The sequence below is a fragment of the Squalius cephalus genome (assembly GCF_949319135.1).
Source record: "Squalius cephalus genome assembly, chromosome: 7".
Lineage (NCBI taxonomy): Eukaryota > Metazoa > Chordata > Actinopteri > Cypriniformes > Leuciscidae > Squalius > Squalius cephalus.
Genome location: NC_137128.1, coordinates 34,737,548 through 34,754,561, shown reverse-complemented (window position 1 = coordinate 34,754,561; position 17,014 = coordinate 34,737,548). Strand labels below are relative to the sequence as shown.

The following is a 17,014-nucleotide window of genomic DNA, read 5'->3' as shown; positions in this document are numbered from 1 at the left end:
GATAGATCGATAGATATATGACAAATATACAAACAGATAAATGTTATAAATAATTAAATAACATGTTTTTTATCAGGAGAAAATATTTACATAAACATGTTCAAGACCATATAAGTTCATATTCTTTTAGACTTATAAAAGCATAAATTATAGCAGTGGATATAAAAACAAGTTCAGATGCCAAATTTTCTTTGCTGTCTAATAAGGAAAGCCAGTGTAGTTACATAACTATATAATTTGTAAACATCTAGTGTGAAGGTATTATTAAACCCAGAGGAGTGTTTATAAAAGTTTGTCTTCTTTCAGAGTGGTGGTCAACTGCAACTCATTTCGGATGCTGTTAAGTTCCACCAAGCCCTCCTGTAGCTGGTCTGCCACCTCTCTGATTTTCGCAGCAAATTCTGACTTTGCACCATTTTTAAGCTCATGAGAGTCTTTGGCCACAAAGTAGATGTCCATACCGACAAAAAGCCCAGTCAAAACCCCTGTGGATATACTAGCAATCTGCACAGCACGGGCTGCTGTGGTTCCCGCTACATTGGCTATCTGCATCACACGCATAATCTCATTGGCGTTAGTTAGAATAGCTTTGCCTGCCATGGCACCATCCTCATAGATATTGTCGAAACAAGGGAAGTCTCGATTATAGGCATGCTTCTTCATCTTATTCAGGTTGAACTTGCGTAGGTTTGTAATGCCTTGCTTGATGAACTTCATGCTTTTGTTAAGGTCTGCCATCTTCGCCTGGTAGTCTTCCACAATGCGCTCCACCTTCTTGCGATCCATTGAGTTGTTGACGGTACTGGTTATCCCAGCGGACGCAGAGGTAAGCCCGCCTGCCATGGCAACACCCAGGCCAACCGCAGTGACAATCAGAGAGGTTCCCATGGTGAAAGGTGCCAAGATGAGGCCAGTTATGGTAGCAACACCTCCCACAGCGCTGGTGGAGCCACCGGTGATCTGGGCGATTTTAGTCTTCTTGTTGAATCTGTCCAGGCCATCGGCAATGGCATGCAGGTCAATCACATGCTGCCATAGTCCTTCTGCTCTCTCTGAGAAAAGTTTATTAAACACGCGAATGCCTTTTTGCACCTTCTCAGCAGTTACAGCAAAAGCCCTGAGAAAAAGGCCAATGGTCAGTCAAATTATCTTTATTTCCATGTCACACACACACACACACACACACACACACACAAAATGAATTGGGACTTACTTGGTTTCCTCTTTCTCAGTCATGTTGTCACTTTTGGGCATGTCCTCCCATTCTGAATTGGAAAAAACAAATTGGGAGGACAATAGCTATGAATTAGAATGGGCCATCTGTTCAAACGTGGTTACGTTAATGTTAGTTTGTCTAAACTAAGAAATTAAATGATGGGAGGTAGGGGATTATTTCTAAAACTGGACAAACAGTCACACCAACATGATGGGAAAAACTCACGTTCCACAGTGCTCCACCAATCCATGAGGCCATCAAGATCCTGTGATAGATACATTTATGATAACTAAAAATTGGGTCTATTTTAGAAAACAAAGTCAAGGATCTATATTTAATGAACCAAACCTCCTCATCCTCTTTCTCATTTTCACTTAAACGGAACTCATCTAGCCATTCCATGAGGGACTTCTTGTGTCCTTTAGTCTGATTAAAAAAAACAAAACCAGAAAGTAATGTCAGGTTATTCTGCAAGCAGAGATTGGACAATAATGTGTAAAAAAGAACTTGATGGGAGAATTCCAATGCAGAAAACCACAGAAATTGCAGAAGTTGCGAGTCAAATAGGAAGGTAGTTTGCTCATGTGGTTTTGTTTTTGTCACAGGTTGCAAAAAAGCACTATTTCTTGTGGCTGGTGCAATAAAATATAGGGGCCAAATCAAATTTGCAAGATAATTTTTTCCTCCTAAAATAATAGTAATTGAGTTCAGTTTTTTAAAATCAAAATACAAAACTAATTTATTGTCACCTGACCTGTAGCATAAAACAGTTTATGAAGGTGGGGTTTTTATATTTAGGATACCACAACAGTCTCTCAGTTCTCATTCTTTGCCTGGTTGTGTCTTGTTTTCAGTGTCACAAGTTTTATTTTGATTAAAAGAACTGCTAGGACATTTCAGCACCTCTGCAAGGTCACTCCCACTGCCACTGCCTCCGCCTCCACCTCCATTTTGGTTTCCACTCTTTTTCTGCGTTGTTTTGTTCTGTAATAACAGCACATGATTTCACTGAATAACAACTGTGAGCATGTAAAAACGTAAGAAGGAAAAATACTTGTTTACCTTTGGTACAACCTGGGGCATAAATGGATTTTTGGGTTTCTTCTTTTGTCCTTTTTGCTGTGAAAATGTCATATGATATAAAGCTGTTCAACTGGGATGAATTTCAGATCACCTGTTTTGGTTCTCTGGAAAAATGCACTGCTAAGGGCATCAGTATTCACTTAAAATGATAAGATGGGTGCAATTACTTTTGTATTTTCCTCTTCTCCAGGTGTCTCGGCCACTGTGTCAGGAATCTTTTCCAGGACCTCATTGCTATCGCCCTGCAATAATGAGTAGAATGCATATAATCCTATTCCTATGATTCAGATATAACTTTAAAAGTGTGTTTTTTTGTGTTTGGCATATAATCTATGTTGAAGAAAAAATAAAAAGAGAACACAGAACCTAAATTATGAGAAAATATTAAATGATAAACTAAAAGAAGTGACATTGTTAAAAGCTTTTGTTAACCTGTCATGGTTGCCAGTCAAAATAGCACCAATAACTGCATTCATGCTTTAGACAAGTGTTTAAATTATAGCCTCACCACTTGCTTTGTTATTGAGTTACATAATTCAACCTGTCTAGATGATCTTGCACAATAATTTGAGCCATATTTCATCTGGCATTCTGATGTGCAAGTAGGTGCTTGTCTTTTATGTTTGGTTATAGCGATTTAGGCTGGGCCAACAAAAAAACGAAAAGTATTGCTGAAAAAGCCCAAAGGCATGTTCAGATAACAGCTTCCATACCAAGTTGGACTTGCACAAGATAACTAGATGAACAGAAGCAACTTAACTAGTCTGTTTCAACATGTTTTCAATAAAGCTTGTAGTTTAGGGGTGATGTTTATGCTGTGTGTGTGTACATACATTTGCATATATATATAACACAGCACATATATATGCCTATTTTAATATTTTAATTATTTTAATTGTTTACTTTTATTAAAAAAATACAGGAATATCACCAGAATGACATCTTGAAAAAAAAAATGAAAAAAATAAATAAATAATAATAATAATGTTTTATTATATTTTAACTTAATATAATAATACTATACTATTTTTAACAATAAAATATTATAAAACAATAATACAAAAAAAATTTACCATCACATTTTGGTTGTCAAAGCAACGGCACTTAACCGTTCCTCATATTATAAACCAGTACAGAGATGAAAATGCATATTTACCTTCTTAAGGGCTGGTTGGCTCTCAACATCAACCAGCTCCTCTGCATCTAAACCAGAACCCATATCCTGGTATAAAAGAGAAAAGTGCATCATTGACAATAATTTGATGAAAATGCCCTTGTCTTTTGACATTCAATGGTTAAAGGCAGTCCTGATCCCATCCAATAATGTGTGTACTAAATCTGAGCTGTAATTTAGCTTGCAAATAATTAACAAAACTGGGTTACATCTTTAAAAAGTATGCCCACCTGCATGGATATTGACTGTTTAACGTCAGGTTTATCAGTGGGCTCCAAGAACTGTTGTGTTTTTTCCATACCCTGCTGGGGAAGCAGATGCCTTCCTATTACAACATGTTTTATCACTTATCAGAACTAGTGACATTACAAAAAAGATAGCCTAAAGTCTGTGAAACAGTTAGTAAGGTTTAAGTTACAATACATGGAACATAGAATACATACAAAGGTGAAAGAAAGTGAAAGTGAGTGAAATATAGGAGTATCAAGGCAGACAAGGACTTACTTCAGCAGTGGAGGGCTCGCCACAGTTGTCATCGATTTTAAAAAGTTCTCTGTCCATTATAAGAATGTCCTAATGGAGGACCAAGAAACAGATAAAAGGACTGAGAGTCAGAAGAGTAATAATAGGACTATTTAACACTCATGATGTTGCGGTCAGACCAAACATCATCACATGCTGAAGGTTCACTTTGAACTGGGAGGTCATCCTGAGACAGAGAAAGAAAGGCGTTTTTGTTGAAAAATGACCTTCATTAATCAACACTGAATGCTAAGGCAAAGCAGACCCCAGATCAGCAACATCTAGGCTAAAAATACCTAGGTAAAACATAAAGATTGAAGATATAGAGGGATGACAGCTGAGTACAAGAGGATTTTAGAAATTAAATCAAATTAATTAAATTAAAGTAACGGTTATTCTCGTAGCCTCGGGTAAGTCAACAATCCATTCCACAGACTGAGTCAAGTCAAATCACGGGATTTATAACAAATAAACGCACCCATGCCTCTCTCAGTCGTTTCCTGAACATGGCAGTGCTTTTCCAACATACATATGAAAGTTTGTACAGTTGTTTTACAAATAAACACTGCAACAACAACAAAAAAGTCGTTAAAGTTGGAGCAACAAGACGTGCTGAACTTACCGCACATGCGTAAACCGCACACTTCCCTGAGGAAAAAATATTGAGTTTCGTGAAGAAAAATAAATCGGTGACCTATCTATGAAATGAAAGACAACTGTGTAAGCCACCTTAAATTGTTTCCATGTTATTTTCTTTTGACGTGCAGTGGTTTGCCTTACAGTGTGAAGTAGCCTATCGAAATGTTGTCAACTCCGCCCTTTCTTGCTGTGTTTGTTGCCTCAGTTTTGTAAATCCATGGACAGCAGTCAGGTGGTGCTATTCAGCAGGGCAAGGGGCTGGGGGCCCCTGTGCTTGAGGTAATGTTTGGGCCCTATTATAGCCTACCTACACTACATTACCTCAACAAGAACATCATTATTATGGAGTAGCACAAAATACACAAAAATTAAAATATGCTTGATGTTCATAGAACAATTATGCAACATGACTAGCAGTAGCATATTCAAAGTTTAGATGTAGCCTAATGTCAAATAGTCGTTATATAATAGCCTACAATAAAATACAGGATGTGTTCTCTCTCAGTTGAGAGATCAAAACCCTGAAATAACACTGAGCAATAAAGCCAGAGATAGTGGGCTATTATAGAAATGTATTGTCTTAAATTCAATGAATAAATTAAATCTGAATAAAATACACTTTATGGCTACAACAATCAAGTGAAATCACTATCAACAGAATCCATAGATGGATTTTGCATAGATTATATTAAGAGATTAATGTTTTAAATAGGCTATAGGCTACTTTTTTTTTTTTTTTTTTTTTGAAATATTAAATTACTGGAAAAATGAAATATGCAGGCCTAAATCCGCCAGTAGCTAGGTGGCGGCAAATGATTGAGTTGAATCTTTAAAGCAGTAGATTTGTTTAAAATGATTAGTCATTTAACTCATCAACGACTGTAGGCCTATAGCCTGCTTGAATCATTTACTCATCTGAGGAACAAAACACTGTGATGCTCGGAGACGCAGCGGTTCTGCTGCCGCTTTCCACCACCGTAGGGCCGAACGTTATGGTTCCAGTTGTATTTCCACTTGAGCTTGCGGCTGCGCGGTATTTGAGTGGCGTAAACACAAATTAATAATACAATTAAAAGAAATTTCTGATCATCCTCCGACAGACTTCCTCCACTGTTGGTCACTGCTAAGTCTGCTGCTGGTTAGAGTGGTGGATTTTTTTTTTAACTCTTTTGTCAATGGAACCTACCACTGGACATTGTCTTAATTATGAACATTATAAACATGAGACATCAATTCACGAAAAACCAAAAAGTCAACATAATATAAAAACTATAGTTTTAAGTTGTCATATAGATATATATTTTTTAAATTGCCATTTTGTATTGATTTGGGAAAATATAATCCAGCATTATCACAGTGTTTTGTCAGCTGTCACCCTGTAAATTCCATGACAATTATTGCTTCAAAATGTAGTTTTTGCAGTCCAAAGTCTGTTTAAACAGTTATGCAAGTTGTGGTCTTTAAGAGAAGGTTATTCAGTTGATACATCACTAGTAGGTCTAACAGACAGAACAATAAATAATGTTGCTTTTTATAACAGTTTTAATGGTCAATGTGTGGGCTATACCAGCAGATGATTTATTTTCACCAAATATAAACATCCTTGAAGAACTGGAAAAGATGGGAGCAAAAATGAAATATATGGAGAAGGAAATGGAGCGACTAAGAACAGAAAACACAGGTAATATATGACATGAATGAAGTATACTGTAAAATGTTATTATTATTTTTATTTAAGAAACTGACTGACTGACCACACTGCAGTTTGTTTCTTTGAGCATAAAGCTTAAATGGATAGTTCATCCAAAAATGAAAATGGTATCATCATTTACTCACCCTCAAGTTGATCCAAACCTGTATAAATTTCTTCGTGGAACAGCTGTGTTGTCATCAAGTCAAGTCACATTTATTTATATAGCACTTTTTACAATACAGATAGTTTCAAAGCAGCTTTACAGAGATAACAGGAAAATAATGCAACAAAGTTTGTTTCCTGAAGAAAATAGCGTCACAGTCCAGCTTAAGTAAGTTAAGTGATGTTTCATTTTTGTTGTATTAAAAGTTAAAAGTTATTAATTTAGTTAAATTATATATAGGCTATAGCCGCTCTGGAGAAAACCGTGATGTCATCGTCCAGCTTCAGTTCTCATATAAAATGGTATCCATGCAGGCGGATCAATATTATTGTTGAATATTAAATTACATGTTCAATTTAATGTCCCCAACTAAGCAAGCCAAAAGCCAATGGCAACAAAGGTGAAAAAAAAGGTGAAAAAGGCGATAGTGCCAAGGAACCAAAACTCCATCAGGTGGCAGAATGGAGAAGAGAACCTTGGGAGAACCCAGGCTCAGTCAAACTGTCTAAATGGCATGCACTGCTTCAAGCCAGACACAGATCGGAGCGTCATGAAGCAGTGTTTTGAAAGCCATAACTATTCGAACCTCATCACCCGTTTTAAAAAATGCTGAACAGAGGAACAGAGGATCGTATGCTGGCAAAAGAGAACCCGACAGAGCTCGTAATGAAACAAGAATAAACAATAGTTGTGTTCGACTTGTGGTGCTGTGCAGATCGATTAGTGTATGACATCAAAGTACCGTGATGGCTCCGTATGCTTTCGAATTGCTCTTGCGGTATTTTTATGTCATCCACCGATCGGTCTGCGCAGCGCCACTTCAAGTCAAACACACCTATTGGCTTTTCGAAGATTATTTGAAATGTAAAAGTGAGGCGTAGATGGCATTTTTATCACTCAACAGGCGAGCAATGTATTTTATTGAACAGATAAATTGCCATGTATCTTTCATTGTAAAGCTTTATCTATTGTGAAAAGTACTTTTTGCATATATTGTTGTAGGCTATAGTGCTGCGCTGGAATTTAGTTTCAAGTAGGCTAAGTACCGTGTATATTAATGGGTATAACTACAGTAACGTTTTCAGCTAGTCATCTTGAGATCCTTTCTAAACTGCATATGTTATCTCTTACTAGTGAATGTTTTATGAGCAATAGGATAATATCTCTCTCTTTTTTTTTTTTTTTTTGTTATGGGAAAGAACCAGTAAAGCAGAGCCGAAGCACAACCAAAACAATGTTCTTCCGCAAAATGCATGCAATTTTGTTTTTTAACCATACAGTGTACTTTTAACTTCAACAAGAAATAGCACCACAAAGATTAAATGAAAAGATACTTAAGGGTTTTTCTTTTTGCTTGCTTGATCATTTTATTCACATCCTTTTTTTGCAGAAAGGGTGAAAGTAGCCTTTTCAGCCTCACTGTCAGCTTCAACAGATGTCAAATATATTGGCCCTTATGCAGAAGCAACCAATCTTGTGTATGAAAATGCATTTTCTAACATTGGAAATGCTTATGACATCAATACAGGTATTGCAAAATTGCACAAAGAAATTCTTAACACAATGCTTTAACAATTTTATCATGTCATTTTTTATTTAAGAACCTAAGTTTCTGCCATTATCAACAGGAATCTTCACTGCACCAGTAAAAGGAGTTTATTTCTTCAACTTTGTGGTCTTCAATCCTTATGCCATATCGACCGGTGTGAGACTGCTAAAGAATGGCAATTTTGTGGTTGCAGCGTCAGATAACCCTCCCGGGCAAGACACAGAGGACACTGCGTGCAACTCTGTCACTCTTCTGTTGGAACAAGGGGACCGGATACTTCTTCAGCTCTTACAGAACCGTCGTATCTACACAGATATGTGGAGACGAAACACCTTCAGTGGACACCTTCTTTTTACCATGTATTTTTTGCCCATGTAATATAGCTCAAATGCAGTGTTTTATTTAGATACAAAAAATAAAGTAGAAAATCTCATTTTCTTGAAGCTGTCAACATGCACTTGGCAGGACAAAAATTGTCTTCAGACAAGTTTTAAAATACAAAAATCCTTCAAATGTAGCACAATTTACACACTACTTTGATGTTGTTTGTTTGTTTATTATTCATTAATATTAAGTATAAATCACATTATTCATGAATAAAGACATATATTGCCAGTAAAGTGATAATAATCAAGGTATAAATCAATATTTTTTCTTCTAAATATCAAATGGGTTGAATGACTTCTCTGGAGATTTTACTTTGTTAGAAGTTACCAGTGTGATTACTGAAATGTTCTTTTCATGTATTCTTTAAAGTCAGTATTTGATATCTGAATGCAGTAACAGTGCTTGCTTATTTAGCCCGGCTTCCAGAAATTAAATAGGGACTTGTTTTGTGTTTGAGAAAGGTCTTCAATGTGTTAAAACATATAGGGGTCATTGAAGCCAGTAGTTTAAGGGACCATTTCTTTAAGCCTTACTTTCCAGTTAGACTAAAGTGTATCTCTCTTTGAGAGAAAGAACGCATTATCTTGATGTTTTGAGAATACTCTCCAGTAGAGCCTGGTCAAATCCAACCTTGGAAAAGCTCAGTGTGTGTGTTAGTCTTCTTGGTTACAGGTTAAGGAACCACTGGCATTATTGGAGATTGACTAAGTTGTTGTTCTGGACAGGCTGGCGCCCAGTAACCCAAATCTGCGACCTGGAAGGTCACGACGTGCCTAACTTCAGGGTTCGAGTGTCAGCTGCCTAATCGATGGAGATATGCTTCAATCTATCTGTGTGGAAAATGACTATGTTTATCTATTTCTTAGTCAATGAGAATCATTCAACCTGAAGCAAGGATTTATAGCTTAGACCTTTGTGTAGGGTATAACTGCTGTGATCTTTGTAACTGTAAGCGGGGCGGCCTACGAACTCCTATGTGAGTCTTGAAGCTGACTTCTGCTGATGAAACTGCAAACTATCTTCAGTAAAACTTTTCTTCAATTTATTATAATTCTGACTCCGGGTCTTCTTTCAAACATCTGGTCCTTGGGCCCTAAACTGTTACCCCCTAACAGTAATGGTGGAGGATGCGGGCAATTATTCTCGGTGACACCCCTGGCAAATCAGCAAACAAGGTAGGAAGATTTTATTATTTGGTTAGGGCTGTCTGAATGGAAGAGATTGGGAAAGGAGAGCGGGAGAGCTTCACTCCGAATAGGAGAGTGAGGATTAATTATACTAAAGTATAAGAAGTCGCTGATGGCGTCTTTAGAGGATGCAGGCAGCGCTACACACGAGTAAGAGCTAAATAATTATGCTGAGAGTATAAGAAGTATAGGGTCGTTACGATTGACGGCAGCAGACAGCGCAAGCGAAGCCTGCTCTGTGAAAGCCCCACTGGGCATTGCACCACCCCAGCAGAGTACGTCCCTGGATTGTAGATCCAGTGGCACCACAAACCTGCTCCATCTCTTCCATCTCAGATAGGGGATCCCCGAATTTAGTGAATCAGGCAGTTACGGATTAAGCTATTAGCTACAAAAACAACAATAGAATAGAAACAGGGTTGTTTGCTAGGGATGCCTTAGGAACGATCCCGAGAGAAAAATAAAAAAGTTGTGACCCAAACTGGCGTGGACCAGTATATGTAACTATGATTTTGGAGTATACTTTGCAGTTTCCGCCTCCATTTCTGCAATAACAGGTGAGTTTGAACTGTGATTAAGATATGGCAGACAAATTAACTAACTTGATCAGTAACCTGAACAGTCCTGAAACAAATACTGAGACAGAAGAGAACAAACGCTGTAAGCAGCTGTGCTCTGAAGCTCTCACTTCAAAGAGTTTTGCAGAAATTAAGAAAATGTTTAGTCAGGGTTTTGATTACGATTGGCAAGATAAACAACTGGCTACAAACAAAGAAAGAAACCAAAAAATGTTAGCCTCGTATTGCTTACAAAGATTACAAAAAGCAAGTAAATGAAATTATGGGTCGGGGATCATTTCCTTGGACAAGTGTGACTAAAGTTAAAAAGAAACTTTATGAAAACCCCTTAGACAATGTTGAGTGATTTTCTGTACAGCTTAAGAAAATGAATGTGCTGCCAATAATAATGATGAAGATTATGATTTGGCTATTGTGATTGAATCCGCCACTGGTGGGCTGTCAAAAAAATACAGAGAACTGCTTATCAGTGGCTCTGTTTACATTCCTGATTGGGACACACGGCTTGCAGTGTTGCAGTGTTGCAGTTGGAGCCGAGCGCAAGTTCACAATGATCAAAATGTAGGCAAGGTGTGTGCTGCTGTAGTTGAGGCTAACACACAGCCACCAGATGACAGAGAGTGTTTTACTGTAAATGGCCACTCAGAAGGTGAGAAAATGTGAAAGTGACAGAAATTTCTGGTGTTAATGTGGGTTTGAAAGTAGTAGATCAGTGTTTGATATGAGGATATTAAAATATTTGTCTGAGAAAGAACAAGAGATAAAAACCAGGTCAAAAGATTGAAGTCTTTGAGGATTGAGGGAATCCTTTTGAAGGAAAGATCTATGATAAAAATGTTATAAGTGAATTGATAAATACAGGTTGATGTAAAATGAATGACTCCAAATGTGAGTTGCAAAAATATATAAAAAATTATGTTTATTTGAAAATGCATGTCATTTCTGGCAAAGATGTCTTAAGTTGGGCTGAATGCCTCAGGTTTTAGCTGACATTGAATGAGAGAGACTCTGTGTCATAAGTGATAATAAGCTATTTATAGTAAGGCACAGTGTTTCAGTAGAAAACCATGGACATGGAGATGTTAAAATAAATCCTGCTACAGGTAGTTCAGATTTTATACATTTAGAGGGCAATTTTTAAATGTTTTAAAAGTAAAATGAATGACTTTAAAGAATAATAATACAGACCTTAAACGATAGAAGTGAAGTTTTTGACTAGTTAGGACCAGTGACTTCTTTGTCTAGTCTTGTTCTCCACCATAATACAGGGATGATGGCTCCAGTAACAGATGTAGCAGTTCACTGAATGGACAGTTGTGATAACTAAATTCACTGAGTATAATCTCAGCACTGAGATTTTGCTGATTTGGAGATGTTTAATGGATTTTAGTGATTAAATACTGCTGTCATTAACTTGTCTCCCTGTTTTAACACTATTAGGCAACCTGATGGCTCTGGTGACTCTTGAGTGTGCCTTCCCTAAGCTCCAGAAAACAACTGATTATGTTGAAGAAAACCATCAAAGATTCTGTTATGGGGAAGAGTGGTTACCAGTGTGCACGAGGTGATTTCTCAACGACGAGTAAGATCCTCTTTGGCCAGACAGAGGTCAACCTAGACAGACTAGTCACCGCCTCCACTGGGCATCTACCCTGATGGGAGGTGTTTTATGTGAGATGGGCATGAGAGTAGAGCAGATGACTGTGAGGCCAGCAGCATCATTATATCATTAATGGGGGATGAGCTGTGAGAAGTTATGGCAGTCTGACCCAGAAATGTGAGTTCCTCCATACCACTCACCAGAAACCGCATTCCTTGGATGGCTTGTTTTCCATTGTGACAAGTGTCTGCAACTATGCCAGGAGAAAAAACCCTGATGGAGATTATAGATAAAGAGCTAATGGGCTTTCAAGAACCAGCTGAGACCATGAGGTGATTGTCATTATTTGTTGTGGAGACAGTAACAAAACTTCTTAATTTATATCAGGACTATGATGTTGGTTGCCTTATGGGCAAGAAATTTATTTTATAGAAGTGTTGATTTTGAACTAATATGTCTATAACATAGTTTTAACTCCTGAAGGTCGTTAGACATGGTGGTGGCTAAAGATGAAGACCGCTTTTATATTTATTGTATTTTATAGTTTTCACATGATTTTTTTATTTTTATTCATTGGTTTGTTAAATACACACAGCATTACTGTGCTATGCTGTATTATGTTTAATACAGTTAAAAACATAAATGTATACTGTCCACTCAAGTGGACATCTGAAAATCTAAAATATGTGTAAAATATATAACCAATGACTGTGGTTAGTATAATTCATGCATGAAAGGGTAAAACATGATCAAACAAAACAATGTACAGTGGTTACTTACTACCACCTTTAAGTTGCCATTTTGTATTGATATGGGGAAATATAATCCAGCATTATCACAGTGTGTTTGTCACTCTGGAAATTCCATGGCATACACCAATTATTGCTTCAAAATGCAGTCCAAAGTCCCTTGGTCTGTTTAAACAATTACGCAAGTCGTGGTCTTTAAGAAGAGTGAATGTTATTCAGTTAGAACATCACTAACAGACACAACAATAAATAATGTTGATTTTTATAACCGTTTTAATGCTTAATGTGTGGGCTATACCAGCAGATGATATATTTTTACCAAACATAAATATCCTTGAAGAACTAGGAAAGATGAAGATCATGGAAACAAGGCTGGAATCAATGGAGAAGGAAATGGAGCGACTAAGAACAGAAAACACAGGTAATGTGACACTGCTTACAAATGTGAAGAACATTGACAACTTTGATAAAATATCAAACTAGTTTCCATCAAAAACCCTTCTAATTAAAAGGTAAATTAGGCGGGGGTTTAACTTATTAAACAAAATGAAGGTAATAAAAGATAGTTTCATCATTGACAAATCTCACATATTTAGGCTAAAACCAGCCTATCAAAAAGTTCAAGGCTTCAATTGATCAGAAATGTTTTATTTAAATAAATGAATGTTTATTGATCAATGATTATTATTTTAGCTCAAGGTAAGGAACTGGACACATTGCGTGAAACAACAAATGACGTAAAGACCAAAATGGATGATCTAATAAAACAAAATGAAGGTAATATAACTATAAATTACAATTTTGTTTATTAAATATTATACAAGACTCATAAATGTTTTAGCATTAGCAAATAATTGCAGGGCTGCTGAACTATAGCCAGAAAAATGCATATATTTAAATATTGAATACATTTATTTCTCAATGTTGAATTTTGTGATATTGTAATCATAAGGTAATGCAGTTTATAAAGAATCTCAGTTATATACTTTCTTTATCGTAGATAAACCTTAAAAATGAATGTAATTAAATCCTTTTTTAATGATGCAGCCTAATTTACATATTTTGTCTTAGTTTCAAAAGTGGCTTTCTCAGTTTCTCTGTCGTCCTCTAATGGGCCGCACAGCAGTTTACACACCCTGATTTACAAACACATCTTCCTCAATACTGGAGATGCTTATGATGCAAATACAGGTACAGTAAATCACTTCATATACTGTAAATGTGATTCTTTTTTAAAATCCTGATTGATTTATGAAATATTTGTCTGATACAGGAATCTTTACAGCACCCATGAAGGGAGTGTATGTATTCAGGCTTTTCTCTAAGGCCTTTGGAAGTTCAGATAAAGCGGTTGTCGCAGGCTTGTTTAAGAATGGCCAGCATGAAATTTCTACTTATGCACGTCAAAGCGGTGGTTTCATCGGCTCTTCAAATGGAGTTTCTCTGCTGCTGGAAAAGGGGGATAAAATATATGTAAATCTCTATCCTGGATATTGGATTTTTGACAATGAACACCATCACAGCACCTTTAGTGGACATCTGCTTTTCCCCATGTGATCGGAACCTACAAAGAACATCTTTGGACATCAAGACTGTAATCATACAAGATGTTCCATTCACATTATTTATTTCTGTCTGTAAGACTAAGAGTGAATGAATTTGATAAAATTTTAGATTTGATACTAACTTGTACTTCAAATGTATCGGCGCCTATAAAGCAAGTATTGTTAAAAGGCCTTATTTGAATCAATGTGTCAAATGTAATGCTTAAATAAATAAATAAAGCACAATATATAAATGGGTAAATCTTAAAAGTGAGTCTAATGAAAAAAAAATTACACACCCTGATTTACAAACACATCTTCCTTAATACTGGAGATGCTTATGATGCAAATACAGGTACAGTAAATCACTTCATATACTGTGAATGTGACTATTTTACAAACCTTTAAAATTAAATGGATTGGAGTCTGATACAGGAATCTTTACAGTACCCATGAAGGGAGTGTATGTATTCAGGCTTTTCTCTAAGGCCTGCAGGTTGATATAAAACGATTTCCACAGGCCTGTTTAGGAATGGCCAACATGAAATTTCTATATTTGCACAACAAGATTATGTTTTTATTGGCTCTTCAAACAGAGTTTAGCTGCTGTTGGAAAAGGCGGGTGAAATATGTATTGGATTTTTGACAATTGAACACCATCACAGCACTTTTAATGGACATCTGCCTTTCCCATGTGATCAAAACATACCCAAGGTTCACTCACAAGCATTTCTGTATATCAGAAGGCTTTAATCACAAAATAATGTTCAATGCCATATTATTGCCTTCCAGTTTAAGGTTTCCACAGTGCACATACAGGAATCAAAATCCTTACCTTTTAATTTGCGTTATTAATATTTTTTTTGTCTGATATAGGAATGTTTTCAGCACCTATGAGGCAAGATATTTCTCTACATTTGGGAATTAAAATAGGCCTATATGGTAAAAGAACAATATGTTTCATTTTTCACTATTGAAAATAACCTTGAACACTTTAAAACTAAATTTCTTGATTTGGATATAAAATTTTAGCATCAATGCAAATTTCTAACAATGTTAAAAGGACCTTATGCTTTGGAGTCATTGATCTAACATGAGTAAAGAGACTAGAATTATACATTAGATTATTAGAATGTATTAGTATGATTAGAAATATAATGAAAGCATTATCCAATAGAAATTATAGCAGAACAAGAAGGATTATGAAAAATAATGGCACAAAATAGTGTAACGGCTCACTTTTTCATTTTAGCCTACAATGGATGCCTAAAATAAATATTGCCTCAAAATGTAGTTCTTGTAATCCAAAGTCAATTGACAGTTTAAACTATTGAGCAAGATGTTGATATGAAAGATGTGGGATTACAAATTTAAAAATATGTTTAAGATCTGCTGATCGGCTACATCCTGACATAACATCACATGAAAAACTAAGGAGAACTTTACTGATTAGATTAGAGAGTTTCCAGTGTGGGGGTTTTGTCAGTTTTTGATCTTCCTACTGAGAGTCAAACTATGAATGTTCACATGTCTCTAGTTCCTGTGACATGCAGGTGCTGCTTAAGCCATTTGGGGGTAGGCTACTATTAGCTCATAGTCAGGGGTTACTTCCTGTATTCTTTAGATGCTTTTGTTTCAGTGGTCACTTCTAGGCTGTGTGTAAGGTCACTGACCACTGAATGCACACGATATAGCCTATTAAAATTATATTATATAAAAAAATTATATCACTGCATACATTATATTAAGATTAATGTTTTAAATATAACATTTTATGTAGAAATATTAAATTATTTGAAAAATGAAATAGGCTATAAATCACTATGAAAGTAGGCCTACACCCGTCAGTAGGTGGCGGCAAATTATTGAGTTGAATCTACTCATCTGAGGAACAAAACTATGGCGGGTACTCCGTGCCAAAATCAAACATCCGAACGATCGATCGAACGTCTTTCCGAACGTCTATCCGTACGTCTTGAACTTTCAAACGGGTGACCCACGTGACGACCTGACGTGACGTCAGCGTCTTCAAATTTGCAGCTTTTTAACCATATAAGTATACAAGCTGATGTGTAAAGACTATAAATGGACATGATAGGCACTAAATAGGCCTATGTTATACCTAAAATAATACTCAACCATTTCCTGCACTTCCCCGAATAAGCCTATTCTAGTGTTGTAAGCTATTCTAAGTGATGAACTGAACAACCACCTGTAGGCTATATCATGACTTTCTGTGCATTTCATGACTCTAATGTTTCGAACACCAGACTCACCTATTGTAACTGTATAGGCTACAGTGTTTTAATTAATGTTGTTGTATTTTTCCTTTTTTTTATCTGTCAAACTGATTAATCGTATATTGTGTGATATGTTGTTTTACAAGTAAGAGTTAAAAGTAATAAGATAAAGGGTTTTCATTTTTAAGTCTTCAATGCCATGGACCATGTTGTCATTAGTTGCTCATTGACTTTTCATGGTAGTAACACATTGAGAAAGACAGTTAAGATTATCCAATATAATCTATTGCCTATAGGCTTAGGCTACTCTGTTCATTTTTACCATGATTTCATCTTCATTCTGAAATTTACTTTGCGGACTCCGCTGACTCTTGGGCTGCAAGACAGTGAGTTCCTCTAACATAAGATGTTGATTTTTTTTTTTTTACTCTAATGAACTGAATTCTGTCATAGAGAGAGGTCATGTAAACACTGTTTCTAACATGCATTTTCAGTGTCTCTCGTGTTCTCATCTTGTAAACATATTATTGAATAAAGTGCTAAAGGGGCATAAAGCGGTTTGCAGCATGGCATTATAATCGTCCCAAATACTTGTTAATAGGCCTACATAAAGATTTCTGTAAGATTGCATTAACATTAAAGAGTGCTAATAATACACACACGCATGTACGTATGCATATATATATATAT

The 17,014-nt window shown here is 36.2% G+C and overlaps 3 protein-coding genes across 9 annotated transcripts; 2 read left to right on the top strand and 1 right to left on the bottom strand.

Annotated features, from left to right (window-relative positions):
* Positions 1–180: 180 nt before the first annotated feature.
* Positions 181–4,851, bottom strand: apol1 (apolipoprotein L, 1). 7 transcript variants are annotated; one of them, XM_079876410.1, is made up of 12 exons: positions 4,725–4,851; positions 4,618–4,643; positions 3,978–4,046; positions 3,704–3,778; positions 3,456–3,521; positions 2,467–2,541; positions 2,279–2,335; positions 2,120–2,200; positions 1,565–1,642; positions 1,442–1,481; positions 1,214–1,265; positions 181–1,117 (listed from the first exon to the last, which is right to left on the bottom strand). In XM_079876410.1, the coding sequence occupies exons 3-12, from the start codon at positions 4,032–4,034 to the stop codon at positions 283–285; spliced, it is 1,416 nt and encodes a 471-aa protein (XP_079732536.1). In that variant the 5' UTR covers positions 4,035–4,046; positions 4,618–4,643; positions 4,725–4,851; the 3' UTR covers positions 181–282. The 7 variants fall into 7 exon arrangements, with proteins under 7 accessions (XP_079732536.1, XP_079732535.1, XP_079732537.1 ...); XM_079876409.1 differs by having other exon boundaries at positions 4,618–4,693; positions 4,776–4,851; XM_079876411.1 differs by having other exon boundaries at positions 4,776–4,851.
* Positions 4,852–6,080: 1,229 nt separating this feature from the next.
* LOC307162263 (complement C1q-like protein 2) lies at positions 6,081–14,386 on the top strand. Its single transcript, XM_079877476.1, has 5 exons — positions 6,081–6,104; positions 12,746–12,961; positions 13,234–13,317; positions 13,612–13,731; positions 13,814–14,386. Exons 2-5 carry the CDS (start codon positions 12,793–12,795, stop codon positions 14,095–14,097), a joined length of 657 nt encoding a protein of 218 aa, XP_079733602.1. The 5' UTR covers positions 6,081–6,104; positions 12,746–12,792; the 3' UTR covers positions 14,098–14,386.
* cbln9 (cerebellin 9) lies at positions 6,124–9,475 on the top strand. Its single transcript, XM_079877477.1, has 3 exons — positions 6,124–6,315; positions 7,881–8,018; positions 8,119–9,475. The coding sequence occupies exons 1-3, from the start codon at positions 6,156–6,158 to the stop codon at positions 8,415–8,417; spliced, it is 597 nt and encodes a 198-aa protein (XP_079733603.1). The 5' UTR covers positions 6,124–6,155; the 3' UTR covers positions 8,418–9,475.
* Positions 14,387–17,014: the final 2,628 nt, after the last annotated feature.